This window comes from Corythoichthys intestinalis, chromosome 7 (genome assembly GCF_030265065.1).
Source record: "Corythoichthys intestinalis isolate RoL2023-P3 chromosome 7, ASM3026506v1, whole genome shotgun sequence".
NCBI classification, from domain to species: domain Eukaryota; kingdom Metazoa; phylum Chordata; class Actinopteri; order Syngnathiformes; family Syngnathidae; genus Corythoichthys; species Corythoichthys intestinalis.
Window position 1 is genome coordinate 58,669,518 of NC_080401.1, and position 15,486 is coordinate 58,685,003.

At 34.9% G+C, this 15,486-nt stretch overlaps 1 protein-coding gene across 11 annotated transcripts in view; it reads left to right on the top strand.

Moving 5' to 3' along the window:
• ptprfa (protein tyrosine phosphatase receptor type Fa) overlaps nucleotides 1–14,888 on the top strand; it is a 110,815-nt gene extending 95,927 nt beyond the window's left edge. For 6 of the 11 annotated variants that reach the window (XM_057841037.1, XM_057841036.1, XM_057841038.1 and 3 more), the window contains 11 exons: nucleotides 481–593; nucleotides 656–688; nucleotides 768–865; nucleotides 2,280–2,403; nucleotides 3,522–3,877; nucleotides 6,015–6,455; nucleotides 6,543–6,848; nucleotides 8,274–8,399; nucleotides 8,465–8,619; nucleotides 8,744–8,879; nucleotides 11,448–14,888. In XM_057841037.1, coding sequence (XP_057697020.1) covers nucleotides 481–593; nucleotides 656–688; nucleotides 768–865; nucleotides 2,280–2,403; nucleotides 3,522–3,877; nucleotides 6,015–6,455; nucleotides 6,543–6,848; nucleotides 8,274–8,399; nucleotides 8,465–8,619; nucleotides 8,744–8,879; nucleotides 11,448–11,516 — 1,957 coding nt within the window. In that variant the 3' untranslated portion in view covers nucleotides 11,517–14,888. The remainder of the gene's footprint in view (nucleotides 1–480; nucleotides 594–655; nucleotides 689–767; nucleotides 866–2,279; nucleotides 2,404–3,521; nucleotides 3,878–6,014; nucleotides 6,456–6,542; nucleotides 6,849–8,273; nucleotides 8,400–8,464; nucleotides 8,620–8,743; nucleotides 8,880–11,447) is intronic. The other 5 variants (XM_057841040.1, XM_057841042.1, XM_057841045.1 and 2 more) reach the window with 1 other exon arrangement.
• The last annotated feature ends 598 nt before the right edge of the window (nucleotides 14,889–15,486 follow it).

Here is a 15,486-nt window from a genome sequence, read left to right on the forward strand (position 1 = left end):
ATATAATTGTAATAATAATCTAATAATATATACCCAATAAATATATATATTAAATACATATAATAAATTAGAGCCATAACTATATAGTATATATAAAATCCAATATTTATAATTAATATATAAAAAATAAAAAGGAGTTATGTAAGTTTATAAATTATAAAAAATAAAAATTAACGAGTGATAACATTCCCTGAACTGAACCCTATAACAATAATAATATCAATAATATATTTAAAAAATGACATGGTGATCTAAACTCTATAATGATAATCTAATATTACATACATAAAGTCAAATAATTTTGCGTACATTAAATACATACATCTGACCATCTAACTCTGACCTAAACCCCATTATAATAAACACTGCTATATCTAATACAATGTAAAATTAATAGAAAAATGCGAATTAAATAGAATAATTGTCCAAATTTTTCCATTGCTTTCCACACTCTTTGTTCATTTTGCACTCTCCGCTTAGGAAACGCACGTCCCCGTCGTCCAAAGACGAGCACGCGGCGGGCGTGAAGGATTCCCTCCTGGCCCACTCGTGCGACCCGGTGGAGATGAGGAGGCTCAACTACCAGACGCAAGGTACGCCCACAAACTCGCTCGCGCCTTCCATTCAGATTGACCTTTGCGTCTTTTCCCAACAGGCGGCGGCGCCCCGAGTTGTCCGACCACACCGAGTGAGTTACCGTTCTAGCGTAGCGTTTGGGGCCATTTCTTCTTCCTTCATCGTCGTGACTCTTGTCTGGCCTCCGTCAGGGATGAGAGAACATCCTCCCATCGCCACCTGCGACCTGGCCGACCACATCGAGCGACTCAAGGCCAACGACGGCTTGCGCTTCTCGCAGGAGTACGAGGTCAGATTGTAATCTAACGTTCGTTAAAATAGCGGGGATAAAACGGTACTAGGGAAAATGACTGCGGCAATAGAAGTCCAATAGACGTCAATGGCAAAATTGAATTCTATTTGGAGATTATCGCAGTTAGTGTAAAAAAATGTTCCCGTTGTAATTGCCCTTATTAATCATTGTTACTGAGGAACGGGAGTGCCAAAAATCAAGTCAATAAATACATTGTTAAATACTGTATATACAGAATTGTGCCATTAAGTGTTATTAGTTGAGGAATTATGTTTTCTTACAAGATATTTATTTGAAGTGACTATTTTTTAATTTCTCTTTATATATTTCATTTACTATTTTGTATTATTTATTTCACTCCTAACACACTTTTTTCCATTTTATTGGATTTCTGTATGTAATTGTTTCAATATTTGCATGGTTACTTCATTATATATTTCGATATTTGTGTATTTTATTTTGTGTTTATTTATTGTTTTTAATTTCAACATTTATTAGTTTTATTTCTCTGAGTTTATTTCAACATTATGTATGTTTTCTGTTTTATTTATATATTTTAGAATATAACATTTAGGCTAATTTGTATGAATTGTTTTTTTCAATTCGACAAATTTTTTAAAATTATTTTAAAACGTTTTTTAAATTATTTTTTTAGATATCCACTTCAACATGTATTTAATTTATTGTTCTTTTGAGACGTTTCAACATTTATTTGTTCTTATTTCTATGAATTTATTTCAATATTATGTATGTTTATTTTTTTATTTTATTTATTTTTTTATATATTTTAAAATATAACATTTAGGCTAATTTGCATGTTTTATTTTTAAATTATAAATTTCATTTTTTTTAGGTATCCACTTCAACATGTATTTATTTTATTTTTCTCTTGCGACAATTCGACATTTATTTAAACGTTCATGTATTTATTTTAATTTATATCTATTTAAACATTTACATAAGTTTACATAGTTTTGTTTCATTTACATATTTCAACATTGAACCTTTAAATTTTTTGTGTAGATCACAATTTTTTGTTTTCGATTTGAATGTAATTATTTCCATTTTTTTCATTTTAACATTTGTTCCTTTCAGTTTAGGCATATATTTCAGCAAAATTAAATAACAAAAATTGATAGAAATAAATTTTAAAATTTCTAAACAAACCTTGAAATAAATTTTAAAATCATAACATTGAATAGTATTTTTTTTTTTCTTTCATTTGGCACTGCTGGTTTGATCTTATATTACATGCTCCTTGTATTCTTTTCAATTTATATACAGTATCACGTATACATTTTTTGTATTGTTATCTATATTTATCTTATCGTAATTGGACAAAACATCTCACATCACCATTGTCTGGCTGTTAGCATAAATCTAAAGAACGGACATGTGTTTCCTCCTTCAGTCCATCGACCCTGGTCAGCAGTTCACGTGGGAGCACTCCAACATGGAGATCAACAAACCAAAGAACCGCTATGCCAACGTCATCGCCTACGACCACACCCGAGTTCTCTTGACGCCCGTGGACGGTGAGCGCCGTCGCTCGGGCTGCAACCATGAATCGACTAAATTTATGATACATTTACTTAGTGCTGTCATGGTTTGTTCACAAAATGTTGTACAGTATGTAGTTATAATGATTTGAGAGGATATACTGCCCTCTGGTGGCTACAATAAATATGACATAACTCATCTAACATGGTTGAATAAAATAGCAAATAGAAGAAAAAAATTACCATTTAAGCGAGCGGATTTTTGCTATGCAAGCAAGGTTAATTTGACCTACTAAATTTACATATCAATATGACTAATTTGTCATTTATGCTTTGTATTAAGTGAAAGGCAATTGTAAAACATGTTAGCATTTTAAAGCATTTAAGCTAACAGACTTTTGAATGCAAGTTAGGTTAATTCGAGCTACTAAATTTACATATCAAGTCGACTAATTCGTCATATAAGCTTTGAGTTAAGTGTTTTAAAAATCGAAATGTGTGTCATTTTGCTCATAGTGCTACAGCTTTACAAAATTTTGTTAAGAGAATTGTAAAACACGTTAGCATTTCATAGCATTTTAGCTAGCGGACTTTTTGCTGTGCAAGTTAGTTTACTTCTATCTACAAAATTTACATATCCATTGGACTAATTAGACATTTAAACTCCATTTGTTTTGTGTCAAGCGTTTTATTGCCGAAATGTGTGTCATTTTTCTTGCTAGTTGTACATGTGTTACAGCTTAACAACAAAAGCAAAATGTGGAAAAAGTGAAGAACTTCAAATAAGAACAAATTGTCTTGCTTACTATCAGTTTATCTGAATTACGTCACATTTACCAACATTTAGAATTTAGTTCATTTAGCTAAGGATAGCAGACATAAAACGTAGCAAATTAAAAAATGGTAGTTCTTCGATACATTGCCAAAGCTTTCAAAAAATACTCTTTTGTTATACTTAGATCCTAATTTTTTACCATTTGAGACTATGTTCAGGTATAAACATTTTGTTTTAGATCTTCTAAAATGATTCTGCAATGGATTAAATGTTTGTTTTCTGATGACTCGATTAGTCGATAACTTAAGTAAACAATAACTGCAGCCCTAGCCGTGACTAGCGGATTTTTTGGCGCCATGGCTCACTCAATTTTTCTCAGGAATCCCCGGCAGCGACTACATTAACGCCAACTACGTGGATGGATACAGAAAGCAGAACGCCTACATCGCCACGCAGGGGCCGCTGCCCGACACGCTCGGAGACTTCTGGAGGCTGGTGTGGGAGCAACGCGCCGCCACCATTGTCATGATGACGCGCCTGGAGGAGAAGTCGCGGGTAGGACCGGGATCGCGCTGGAGGGGACCTGGCCCGGGTTCACGTGTTGATTTTTTGCAGGTCAAGTGCGACCAGTACTGGCCAAGTCGCGGTACCGAAACCTATGGCATGATCCAGGTGACCTTGTTGGACACGGTGGATTTGGCCACCTACAGCGTACGCACCTTTGCGCTCTACAAGGTCAGGCTAATGGACTGTATTTACTAAATTTGGGACAAAATATGTAGACTAGACGCAATACCACATGATTTGAGCAATATAGACCTTCAATATTTTAGTCAACTCACTCTATTGACCTAGCAAATTTACCACAGATATGTTTTTATATAATATATTTTTACTGTTTATTATCACATAATAGCAAGTTGAATAGAATAACTAGCAATTAATAAAAAAAAAATAGAACAGTCACAGGAGAACTAATTAACACAAAACTTAAAAATTTAACTTTATTCAGAACGCCGCATTGCATGCGGGGAGGCATGAGGCACGACTACCTCAACACATTCTGTGACGTCTATGACGGCCGTATTTAATCTCATTAATCTTATTGTTGATCTCTACTAACAATGGCTAAAAAGTATAACTACATGGAATCTTTGTACTGTCAGAGAATTGAAAATCTAATAAACAAACAAACAAATAATCTGCCAGTATTTAATCTCGTTTTTAATCTCACTTAAAAATGGCCCAAAAAAATAGAAATGTTTAGAAACGTAGCCCTGTCAGAGATTTGAAAATGTAAATAAACGTATAATTTTGATCTTTCTCAATTTAATCTCATTAAGCTCATTTTTAATCTCACCTAAAAAATAGAAATACGTAGAATAGTAGCACTGTCAGTGATTTGAAAATCTGAATAAAGAATGGCTACAAAGTAAAAATACTAGGGCTGTCAAACGATTAAAATTTTTAATCGAGTTAATTACAGCTTAAAAATTAATTAATCATAATTAATCGCAATTAATCGCAATTCAAACCATCTATAAAATATGCCGTATTTTTCTGTAAATTATTGTTGGAATGGAAAGATAAGACACAAGATGGATATATACTTTCAACATACGGTACATAAGGACTGTATGTGTTTATTATAACAATAAATCAACAAGATGGCATTAACATTATTAACATTCTGTTAAAGCGATCCATGGATAGAAAGACTTGTAGTTCTTAAAATAAAAATGTTAGTACAAGTTATAGAAATTTTATATTAAAACCCATCTTAATGTTTTCGTTTTAATAAAATGTGTAAAATTTTCAATCAAAAAATAAACTAGTAGCCTGCCATTGTTGATGTCAATAATTACTTACACAATGCTCATGGGTGCTGAAGCCTATAAAATCAGTCGCACCCAAGCGCCAGCAGAGGGCGGCAAAACTCCATAAAACACAACAAGTGAGCGTTTCACTGTACTGTCATTTAAATCTGTCTGAGCGGGGCATCTGCGTTAATTGCGTCAAATATTTTAACGTGATTAATTCAAAAAATTAATTAACGCCCGTTAACACGATAATTTTGACAGCCCGAAAAAATACATAACACCATAGCACTGTCAGATTTGAAAAGACAGAATGAACTAATAATTTTGATCTGACAGAATTTAATATCATTAATCTCATTTTTAATCTCACCTAAAATGCCTAAAAATAGAAATACTTCGAATTGTAGCAATGTCAGAGATTTAAAAATCTGAATGAAATAATCATTTTCCTTGGTCAGAATTTAATCTCATTGATCTCATTTTTAATCTCACCTGAAAATGGTTTAAATATAAAACTCAATGGAATCGTTGTAGTGTCAGAGATTTTAAAATTTGAATGAAGGAAAAAATTTGATCTGTCGTATTTAATCTCATTAATTTCATTTTTAATCTCACCTAAAAATGGCTAAAAATAGAAATATTTAGAATTGTAGCACTGTCAGAGATTTAAAAATCTGAATGAAAGAACCATTTTCATCTGTCAGAATTTAATCTCATTTTTAATCTCACCTACAAATGGCGAAAAAAAAAATACAAATATTAAGAATCATAGCATTGTCAGAGATACAAAAATCTTAATGAAAGAATGTTTTTAATCTGTCAGAATTTAATCTCATTAATCTCATTTTTAATCTCACCTCAAATTTGCTCAAGTGACGTCACTTTTATTTTTTAATTTTTTTATTTTGAAACATACTGTCATTTTTTTTACACACTTTTCATGTCGCAAATTGACATGACAAGTCATATCTACACACCGTTGTATTCTATAAACCCCGCCCACCATGACATCCTAAAATTTGACGTACGTATTATACGGACGTGTGCATCAGAGCGGTTCTAGCGAGAGGAGGGAAGTCCGGCAGTTCCAGTTCCTGGCCTGGCCTGATCACGGCGTGCCCGAGCATCCCGCCCCCACGCTAGCCTTCCTGCGCCGGGTCAAAGCCTGCAACCCGCCGGATGCCGGACCCACGGTGGTCCACTGCAGCGCCGGCGTGGGTCGCACGGGCTGCTTCGTGGTGATCGACGCCATGCTGGAGCGCATCAGGCACGAGCGTTCGGTGGACGTCTACGGACACGTGACCTGCGTGAGGTCTCAGAGGAACTATATGGTGCAGACGGAGGAGCAGTACGTCTTCATCCACGAGGCCCTGTTGGAGGCCGCCGTCTGCGGGAACACCGAGGTGGCCGCCCGAAACCTCTACGCGCACGTCGACAAGCTCGGCCGAGTACCGCCCGGGGAGACCGTCACCGGCATGGAGCTAGAGTTTAAGGTCAAATTTCATATTTAACACCAATAATAAATCACTTATTGTGTTTTCACAGGGTCAATTAAAAATGTTATTGATGTTTGCGTGCAGAAACTGGCCCACTCTAAAGCGCACAGCTCACGTTTCATCAGCGCCAACCTGCCGTGCAACAAGTTCAAGAACCGCCTGGTCAACGTCATGCCTTTGGAGTCCAGCCGCGTCTGCCTGCAGCCCATCAGGGGCGTGGAGGGCTCCGACTACATCAACGCCAGCTTCGTGGACGGATACAGGCTGCGGAGAGCCTACATCGCCACGCAGGGACCCTTGGCCGAGACCACCGAGGACTTCTGGAGGATGCTGTGGGAGCACAACTCCACCATCGTGGTCATGCTCACTAAACTGCGCGAGATGGGACGGGTAAAACAACGTCCAATTGCCGCGATTTAGTAGCCAAAGGTTTCTTTGTGTAACATTTTGATGGATCATCTAAAAATGATTCAAATCTTTTTGTTTTTAAAGCCACTTTTTGTTATTGTTTCTTTAAATTTAAAAAAAAAAAAGTACAAAAGTAAAAATAAAAAAATATTTTAATCCTAATGTTTGTAGGTTTTTTTTTTCCATTTAAGTTAATTTAAAAAAAAATATATATATATATATATATATATATATATATTTTTTTTTTAAGTTTTAAAACAAGAGAAAATGGCTGAGAAAATAATATTAATTATTAAATCAATTCAAATAATTTATATTCCAAGTAATAAAAAATAAAATATTAAAATGTATATATTTTTGTACAAAATTTTTTATACAATATAAAAATAATATTTAATTTTTTTCCTGTTTTTTAATAAGAAAAAAAAATTCAAAACAAATGAAAACCAAATTTTAGAATATGCAAATAATTTTTTAATAAAAAAACAAGTATTTTTTCAATTTTACAATTTTTATGTTTTCTAAAAGGACAAAAATTTATTGTCAATATTATAATTATTATTTTTAACATTTTTAAGGTTTATTTTTTTAAATGTTTAAATTAATGTTTGTTGGGGTTTTTTTCTTCATGTTTTTAATTAAAAAGAGGTAATAGTAAATTTTGACTTTTTATTTTTATTTTTATTTAAGTTTAAAACTAAGAGAAAAGCAGTAAAAATTGTTCATTTTGAAAGTTATTTTTTAAAAAAATGTTTTTAATTATTTATTATTATTGTTTTTATTATTATTTGAAAATAAATACCAAAAATAATATTAAATAAATCCAAATAATAATTTAATATTATTTCATGTCTCAAAAGATTTTTTTTCTAATATTATTATTTATTATTGAAAAAAAATCAAAATAAATAAAAGCAGAATTGTCACTAGTTATTCCTTTTTGTTTTTTTAGATAAAAATGAACCAAAAATGGAAATCTGAATATTTACTTTTTAAACTAATTAAAATAAAAAATTATTAAAAATTAATTATTTTATATATATATATATTAATATTTTATTATTATTATTATTTTTTTAAATATTAATTAATGAAAAATTACAAAATATATAATAAGTATAAATAACATAAAATTAATATAAATTAATTAATAAATTAATATAAAATAAACTATAAAACTTATGGTATTTTACTGTTTTCCCTTTTTTTTTTTTTTTTTTTTAATAAAAATTGCAAATTAATGAAATATTTAAATGAAAAATAAATGAATGAATAGAAATAGAAATAGAAAATTTCCATTTTTTTTTTTTTTTTTTTCAATACAATAGTGAGCGGCAACCAAATGAGTCACATATTTATGTGTTGGTCAAAATGACCCAAAGATGACTTTCTAAAATGTGTGTGTAGGAAAAGTGCCATCAGTACTGGCCCGCCGAGCGCTCGGCCCGCTACCAGTACTTTGTAGTGGACCCCATGGCCGAGTACAACATGCCGCAATATATTCTAAGGGAGTTCAAAGTGACCGACGCCAGGGTAAGTGGTGACCGATCGTTCGCATTCGAATCTTTCATGGCGCTATACTCTGCTTTGTTGTTCAGGACGGCCAGTCCAGAACCATCAGGCAGTTCCAGTTCAGCGACTGGCCCGAACAAGGAGTGCCCAAAAACGGGGAAGGCTTCATCGACTTCATCGGGCAAGTCCACAAAACCAAGGAGCAGTTCGGTCAGGAAGGACCCATCACTGTGCACTGCAGGTGAGTGCGAATGAATGAATGTGAGTGAGGACACAAAATACAACAATGCAGTGCAGTACAATTCATCGTGGCAGCCCTACAGTTGATTTTCAAGATGATTCTCTCCTATTCTAATCCCATCTAGCGCCGGCGTGGGGCGCAGCGGCGTCTTCATCACGCTTAGCATCGTCTTGGAGCGCATGAGGTACGAGGGCGCTGTGGACGTCTTCCAAACCGTCAAGACCCTCAGGATGCAGCGGCCCGCCATGGTGCAGACTGAGGTAGGGAGCGTTTACTGGTATGCAGATGTGGGTAGAATAGGCCAAAAATGGTCTCAAGTAAGAGCGTTACCTGAAAGTAATATGGCTCAAGTATAAGTAGTCATCCCCCAAAATTACTCAAGTACAAGTAAAAAGTATTTGTTGAAAAGGGTACCAGAGTGACAGCTAAAGTCTGTCTGTATGTCTATCTACATACAGTGGGGCAAATAAGTATTTAGTTAACCACCAATTGTGCAAGTTCTCCCACTTGAAAAGATTAGAGAGGCCTGTAATTGTCAACATGGGTAAACCTCAACCATGAGAGACAGAATGTGGAAAACAAAACCTGAAAATCACACATTGTTTGATTTTAAAATAATTTATTTCCAAATTAGAATGGAAAATAAGTATTTTGTCACCTACAAACAAGCAAGATTTCTGGCTGTCAAAGAGGTCTAACTTCTTATAACGAGGTCTAACGAGGCTGCACTTGTTACCGGTATTAACGGCACCTGTTTTAACTCATTATTGCTGTAAAAGACACCTGTCCACAATGTCAGTCAGTCAAATTCCACTATAACCAAGACCAAAAAGCTGTCGAAGGACACCAGAAACAAAATTGTAGACCTGCACCAGGCTGGGAAGTCTGAATCTGCAATAGGTAAAACGCTTGGTGTAAAGAAATCAACTGTGGGAGCAATTATTAGATAATGGAAGACATACAAGACCACTGATAATATCCCTCGATCTGGGGCTCCATGCAAAGATCTCACCCCGAGGCGTCAAAATGATAACAAGAACGGTGAGCAAAAATCTCAGAACCACACGGGGGGACCTAATGAATGACCTCCAGAGAGCTGGGACCACAGTAACAAAGGCTACTATCAGTAACACAATGCGCCGCCAGGGACTCAAATCCTGCACTGCCAGACGTGTCCCCCTGCTGAAGCCAGTACACGTCCAGGCCCGTCTGCGGTTCGCTAGAGAGCATTTGAATGATCCAGAAGAGGACTGGGAGAATGTGTTATGCTCAGATGAAACCAAAGTAGAACTTTTTGGTAGAAACACAGGTTCTCGTGTTAGGAGGAGAAAGAATACTGAATTGCATCCGAAGAACACCATACCCACTGTGAAGCATGGGGTTGGAAACATCATGTTTTGGGGCTGTTTTTCTGCAAAGGGACCAAGATGACTGATCTGTGTAAAGGAAAGAATGAATGGGGCCATGTATCGAGAGATTTTGAGTGAAAATCTCCTTCCGTCAGCAAGGGCATTGAAGATGAGACGTGGCTGGGTCTTTCAGCACAACAATGATCCCAAACACACAGCCAGGGCAACAAAGGAGTGGCTTCGTAAGAAGCATTTCGAGGTCCTGGAGTGGCCTAGCCAGTTTCCAGATCTCAACCCTATAGAAAATCCGCGGAGGGAGTTGAAAGTCCGTGTTGCCCAATGACAGCCCCAAAACATCACTGCTCTAGAAGAAATCTGCATGGAGAAATGGGCCAAAATACCAGCAACAGTGTGTGAAAAGCTTGTGAAGAGTTACAAAAAACGTTTGGCCTCCGTTATTGCCAACAAAGGGTACAACAAAGTATTGAAATGAACTTTTGGTATTGACCAAATACTTATTTTCCACCATGATTTGCAAATAAATTATTTAAAAATCAAACAATGTGATTTTCTGTTTTTTTTTCCACATTCTGTCTGTCATGGTTGAGGTTTACCCATGTTGACAATTACAGGCCTCTCTAATATTTTCAAGTGGGAGAATTTACACAATTAGTGGTTGACTAAATACTTATTTGCCCCACTCTACACACTGTACCTACATATCTGCATATCTACATATCCACATACTTACCTACATTCATATCTACATGCCTACTTACATGCATACCTACATACATTATGTAGTTTCTACTGTGAATTGAGTCTGTCACTAGAAGTCTAATCCTTTTGAAGTAGGAGGGCTGGCAGCAAATGAACATTCATTCCTGTCGACATTTTCATTGGGGTCACTGGGAGGCACTGCTTCTTTGCTAAGATAGAAGTATACACTCACAGCAACATAGCGTAATAGAACACACGACGTTATCTATATGAACTGTTACCATTATAGCCTATTACATGACCATATTAGGCCCGAATTCCGGCTAGAAAACGCTACAGAAATGAAACCAAAGAGCATAAGTGCCCTCTAGTGGAGAAAACATGTCCTACCATGAAATGAAAATGATCAGAGCTCCGGTTTTCCCTGGGTTATCGGTGCAGAATAAAAAAACTGGAAAGGAGGTTGAAATTGAGTTGCATTACTCACACCAACAATTGATGTATCGTTTTAAAAATTTTCAATGTTTCCAAAGAAAAACTCCTTGCAATTCACAGCAGAAGGATGAAAATACTGTAGCTACTTTGTCTGTTTGTTATTTGTTTTGTAGAAGGATTCCCTGAACCATGTATCGATAATTGTTGTACCGCCATGTCGTCATGAGCCTTGTATCACAAATCGTTCCATGACTATAACCATCCACCTCAGCTGGTACGATATAGCGAATAGAAAGTGAATAATTTCATTTTTTGTGTCTTCAGGACCAGTACCAGCTGTGCTACCGGGCTGCTCTGGAATACCTGGGAAGCTTTGACCACTATGCAACATAACGGCCTCCTTTCTTCTGGAAACCCTCAACACTTGTTCATTGATCTTGTTTTTTTCATTTTCTATAAGCACTGCTGGGGACATGTCTTTTTTCATCACGCGCCCACATTTTAGGATTATTATTATCAATACTCAACTGCTGCTACTTTGTTTTTCCGTCCATAGACGCGATTTTTATACTATGTCACTTTTAGTGTTGCACCGATAATCGGTACCGGTGCCGATACGGTGCTAATATGACGTCATCGGTAACAGTGAGTACTAAGAATTAATGTGTCGATGCTGAGCAATATGTACTTTTTAAGATCGAGTGTCCGATGGTTGGAGAAAAAAACACCGGAGAAAAAAACAAACAAAAAAAACAATGACTGTAATGTATACGTCCAATCGTATGGCGTCTAATCATCCTTCAGCTTTGAATTTAAATGAGGTTTTTTTTTTTGCGAGTAGACGTCCAATCAATTTAAAGTGGGAGGGTTGGCAGCAAAAGCAATGGCCACCAATGATGAAATAGCTTTGACATTGATAAAATAATCTTTTAAAAATTATAATTATGATTGAATTATGACTTCATGGAGTTTAAAGAGGAATGTTGCCCCTCCCAACATGGCTGCCCCTAGGACATTTTGGTAGTGGCGATGAAAGCTCTCCATGATTTTGCCATCAATTGAAACGAGTTTATCGGTAGTGGAAGTCCAATCAATTTGAAGCGGGAGGGCTGGCAGTGAATACATTGGCAGCTAATGAGGAAATAGCTTTGACATTGATGAAATAATCTTTTAAAAATGAATTTATGATTGAATTATGACATCATTTTAATGTCATTGGATTGAGTTTAATGGGGAATGTTGCCCCTATCAACATGGCCGCCTTGAGGCCATTTTGGTAGGGGCGATGAAAGGTCTTTTCATGCTTTTCTCTTCAATTGAAATGAGTTTAGCACTCGTAGATGTCCAATCCATTTGAAGTAGGAGGGTTGGCAGCGAATGCAATGGCAGCCGATGAGGAAATAGCTTTGACATTGATAAAATAATCTTTTAAAAATTAAAATGAAAAAAAAAATAAGCTAGTTATGACTTCACTTTAATATTAACTAAGGCTGTCAAACGATTAAAATTTTTCATCGAGTTAATCACAAATTAATTAAAAATTAATTAATCGTAATTAATCGCAATTAATCGCAATTCAAACCATTTATAAAATATGCCATATTTTTCTGTAAATTATTGTTGGAATGGAAAGATAAGACACAAGATGGATATATACATTCAACATGCAGTACATAAGGACTGTATTTGTTTATTATAACAAATCAACAAGATGGCATTAACATTATTAACATTCTGTTAAAGTGATCCATGGATAGAAAGACTTGTAGTTCTTAAAAGATAAATGTTAGTACAAGTTATAGAAATTTTATATTAAAACCCCTCTTAATGTTTTCGTTTTAATAAAATCTGTAAAATTTTCAATCAAAAAATAAACTAGTAGCCCGCCATTGTTGATGTCAATAATTACTTACACAATGCTCATGGGTGCTGAAGCCTATAAAATCAGTCGCACCCAAGCGCCAGCAGAGGGCAGCAAAACTCCATAAAACACAATTGACAAGTGGGCAGTTCACTGTACTGTGCGTTAATTGCGTCAAATATTTTAACGTGATTAATTAAAGAAATTAATTACCGCCCGTTAACGCGATAATTTTGACAGCCCTAATATTAACGCATTGAGGGGAACATGGCCGCCTAGAGGCCATGTTTATAGGGACGATGAAAGCTCTTTTCATGACTTTATCGCTAGTGGAAGTCCAGTCAATTTGAAGCGGGAGGGCTGGCAGAAAATGCAGTGACAGCCAATGATGAAATGGCTTTGACATTAATGAAATAATCTTTAAAAAAATCCAAATTAAAAAAAAAGAAATAAGCTAGTTAGGACTTCATTTTAATGTCAAAGTGTTAAGTTTAAGGGGGAACATTGACCCCTAGCAACATGGCCACCCTGAGTCCATGTTGGTAGAGCCAAAGAAAGTTAATCGCTAGAAGATGTCCAATCAATTTGAAGTTGGTGGGCTGGCAAAGAATGTATTGGCAGCCAATGAGAAAATAGCGTTGACATAATCTTTTAAAAATCAAAATTAATGAAAGAAAGAAGCTAGTTAGGACTTGATTTTAATGTCAAAGTGTCAAATTTAAGGGGGAACATCGCCCCTACCAACATGGCCGCCCTGAGTCCCTGTTGGTAGTGGCAAATAAAGTTTATCGCTAGAAGACGTCCAATCAATTTGAAGTGGGTGGGCTGACTGGCAACAATTGTATTGGGAGCCAATGAGAAAATAGCGTTTACATAATCTTTTAAAAATCTCAACTAAAAAAAGAAATAAGCTAGTTACGATTTAATTTTAACATCACTGCATTGAGTTTAATGGGGAATGTCGCCCATACCAATATGGCCACTCTCAGGCCATCTTGATCGGGGCTAAGAAAGCTCTTTTCATGCTTTTGCCATGAATCGAAATCAGTTCAGGCTAGTAGACGTCCAATCTATTTGAAGTTGGAGGGCTGATGTCAATGGCAGCCAATGAGTTAAAAAATGCAATTTTTTTCCATCTGGCCAAGATGCACCGGCCCACCAGTTGGCTTATCACTGGTGGAGGAACTTGAGGAAATAGCTTTGACATTGATAAAATAATCTTTTAAAAAAGAAAAAGCTAGTTAAGATTTGCATTGATGGGAACGTCGCCTCGGGGCGGCCATATTGGTAGGGGCGATGAAAGCCTTTTCATGCTTTTGCCGTGAATTGAAATGAGTTTCTCTAGTAGACGTCCAATCATTGGTCCAAATGGGAGGCCTGGCAGCGAATGATTCACTGCCAGACTTCCCGCTTCAAATGGATTGGACTTCTCCCGCTATTAACAGCTAACAATGAGTTGAACAAGGTGTTACCAAGCCATGCTAGCAACGATTTTACATTTGAAAGAGTATGCAGTAATTTAATTTAATTTAAAAAAAAATTTATATCGGTATCGGTACATTATTGGCATCGTCCAAAAATACCAAAACAAATAATATCGGTGCAACACTAGTTACTTTCATATTTTGTGAGGGGTTCTGAAACGCTCAACAAGAAGTTGAGTCTTCTTGTACTTCCTGTTAGCTCTGAGCTGTGCTAAGTACAAGGCTTTTTCAACAATGTAGTAATAAGGAGAATCAAGACGTGTTACTCCAAAGATGAGTAATGATAGTTTGTGAGGCTTAGTGGTGTGATTTTTTTTTTTTTTTTTTCAAATGATTCATTCAAGTTAATAAATATACAAATATTTTATGATGTCTCTTGCATATGTGATCTGTCTATTTTTGAATTTAAAAAAATGGAAATAAAAGGCTTTAAGAACCTTGATATTAAAGTTTTTCATTCCGTTATTTGTCTACTTATAGTATTTTGTCATGTACGTTGCATATTAATACATCCATCTATGTTTACCCACTAATCCAAGTTCGGGTCTTGGGGGAAGCAGCAGTCTTACAATTTTTTTGTTTTTTTCTTCTTAAACTGTAAATATTATTTATCTTTGAAAAAAAAAAAAAGCTTAAAAAAAAACAAAAATTGCTATTCATTTTTAAAATTTTTGAACTTCGCTTATTTTTACGGTTTTTTCAGTGTGTTTTTTTTTTTTTTTTTTTACATTTTTTTTCATTAATGGGAAGAACAGGATTCTTGCAGGATTTTATTGTATTATATATATATATATATATATATATATATATATATATATATATATATATATGTTATATTTTTATTTTTTATATTTTTCTTAAATGCATAAATCAAAAAAATAAAACTTTAATTACTGTCTTTATTCAAAATATATATATATATTTTTTTAATAATTAGTAATTTAATCATTAATAATTAAAATTTTGTAATAATTGAAAAAAATATTTTTATTGCAATTATTTATTTATTATTATTATT